The 2661-nt window shown below is 57.8% G+C and overlaps 1 protein-coding gene across 1 annotated transcript in view; it reads right to left on the bottom strand.

Annotated features, from left to right (window-relative positions):
• Positions 1–2661, bottom strand: part of RAPGEF1 (Rap guanine nucleotide exchange factor 1) — a 73750-nt gene that overhangs the window by 16527 nt on the left and 54562 nt on the right. Inside the window, exon 16 of the mRNA XM_023536557.1 lies at positions 1046–1155. Coding sequence (XP_023392325.1) covers positions 1046–1155 — 110 coding nt within the window. The remainder of the gene's footprint in view (positions 1–1045; positions 1156–2661) is intronic.

Raw genomic sequence — 2661 nt, 5'->3', positions numbered from 1 at the left:
CGGAGCCAAGGAGAGCTGTCACCAGGGGTGCAGAGCACCGGGCCTGGCCGGGGGCCCCAGCGCTCCCTTGCTCTCTGATTCTGAAGGGGACGGAATGCGGCCCGTGACCCTGCTCGTGTCTGCCGCCCTCGCTCTCACAGACACATCAGCCTCGTCAGGGCCTTGGTGTTCACCCCTGGCCTGAGTCCTGAACGCACCTTGGACTTCTAGCTAAGTGTGGGGGTGGCTATCTATGACCTTGACTTGATGTTTTGGAAGAAATCTCTGCCAGGGGCTCTAAGCCCGCACTTGTCCGCGGAGGCGCAGCTGTCCTAGTGGCCCGCAGCCCCGCCCGGCCAGCTCAGCCGAGTCAAGCAGCGCGCGGAGGGCAGTGCCCGCCTGCTTGTCTGTGGCCGTGTGTGCTGCCTCGAGTCGGAGCCAGGGGCATGGCTGTGCATCACCGGTGGCCGCTGCATTCAGCCATTCCTCTGGGTTTCCAGATGCACATGGCAGAAGAGAGGCCGCAGGCCCTACGGGTTAGTTCCTCCGACAGGTGTGGTCCTGTCCTCACCAGCGAGGCTCTTTTGACAAGGCACAGGACGCAGGCAGCCTGAGGTTTCCTGATCAGCTGTGTTCTCACGCGGAGACAACCGTGGGGTCGCTGATCGTAACAACACAGCGACACCTCCCGCTCACGAGGGTGCCCCACGCACGGGCTCCGTGCTGAGCACCTCCCACCAACGTCAATCTCACAAGCCAGCCATCGGGGGCTGAGAGATGTCCTGCAGCTTGCTCGAGATGACTCGCTAGATGTGTCAGAGAAGGTGACAGCACACTTCCTCCTGGAATTCACCCATTTGCTTAGGATCTTTCAGTACCCATGGTGCCTCAGGTGCTGGGCCAGGATATACAAGATGCATGAGGCCCACAGTCCAGGCTGCCCCCGGAGGTCGACGCCTCACGTGGGTCTTTCTATTTGATGCACCTCAAAGCTGCATCCTCCTCAAAGCCCCCCACCCTCATCAGGGGCCAGACTCTGCAGGAGTAAGGCCTGAAGACGACTCACCTCTTGCTTGAGTGTCAGCCTTGCCATAATTTCATTGTGGTCGATGAGGGACAGCTCGTCCACTTCTTCCTCTGACTGAGCCGACTCTGGAGCATTTGGTGACTTTGGGTCTCTGGAGGGAGAAGTGGTTTTCGCTGTAGGTGTCACCCAGGCCCTGGGCTGAGGCAGTGTAGCCCTCTGGATGGGAACCACGTGTCAGAGCCATGCCCCTGAACAAGTCCACTCTGGTGACAGCTCCAGTGTGAAGCCCAGACCCACTTCCCACCCCCGACCGCCACCCCGGGATCCTGAGTGGTGGACGGAAGCCACAATGTGAACTGGATTTCTAGCTCTGGTACTGATGAGCTGTGTGACCTTGGGACATTTTCTGCTCTCTCTGGATGATCCACCTGTAAGCAGAAGGGATTACGCCAGGAGAGCGAGAAGGTTCCGCTGAGCTACTTAAATAAGGGATGGCGTCAGTCACTCTCTGTCAAAGCTCACTGTACACAGAGTCGGTGTTCGCATGCATCTTAATGCCACTCGCCAAGACTTTGCCGAGGGCCATTTCTCCGAGGGACTGAGGAGAAGTGTGAATCTGGCAGACTGGCCCCTGTCCTGGAGGCACTGGGTCTAGCAGGTGACACGGATGCTAAAACAAGCAGGGTCTCAGCTTAGTCTGAAGAGCAGGGAAGGCCCCTGAGGACAAGACAGATAAGCTGAGACCGAAGAGTTGACTGGGAGGTTGCTGGTAAAGGAGGAGAAGGAGCGAGCCTCCCCACGGAGGGAGCAGGTGGGTGGCTGGGGTGCATTCTGGGGGAGAAGGGTGCTGGCTCTGAAGGCACCTTACTTTCCTGCAGAGTTTTCTCCCACAGCCCCGATTCATACTTAGATTCCCACGATGGATCCTGCGAGGCACTGGCTGCCCTTGTGGTCACAGGCCACATTTTTAACCCGAAGCATCTCAGACATAAAAGTTTGCGCCTGCAGTAAGATGACACAGATGGGCCAGGACAAAACCACACGCGGTCCTGGAAAGAACCCTCGGCCACATCTCGTCAAACGTCTAGTCGGCAGTTTGGCGTGTGTGGAACGCGGACGACATCCCAGCGACCGTTTCTAACCAGTCGACGTGCTCATCCTTCCGCTTCTTCTACAGGGGCCGTCTGGGACTCCGAAGAACGGCACTCTCGGGCCCAGTGAAGCCAGAGATAGAACCTGTGAGCTACTGCCGCCAGCAGGTGTTAAACCAGTTAACCCATCGCCCTGCTTCACAGCTGGGGACACCTTAACTTGGCAGATGACTCAGACTCGACATGGACCACACAGAGTGGGGGTCAAGAGCAGGCCGGGGGCGTGAGCCTCTTCCACAGGCCCTCATACGACGCTTTCCGGTTTTTTTGTTCTGTCTCTTGCTCGTTTTCCGACCTCTTCGACCATTTATGCTTAGGTCTGACAACGACACCTGGGCATTGCTTAGCTTTGCACCCGGGACCCCAGAGGTAGCCGAACTTTGGCCTAAAGAGGGAGGAAAAGCTTGAGTACGTGGGACAGTTCCCCAGGACGGTGAACCATCGTGAAGCTGCAGCTGGCAGCGCTGACCTACAGGTCCAACACGGTCTATTTTGAAATTTACT

Source organism: Pteropus vampyrus, unplaced genomic scaffold, assembly GCF_000151845.1.
Source record: "Pteropus vampyrus isolate Shadow unplaced genomic scaffold, Pvam_2.0 Scaffold158, whole genome shotgun sequence".
NCBI classification, from domain to species: domain Eukaryota; kingdom Metazoa; phylum Chordata; class Mammalia; order Chiroptera; family Pteropodidae; genus Pteropus; species Pteropus vampyrus.
This window is presented reverse-complemented; position numbering and strand designations above follow the sequence as displayed.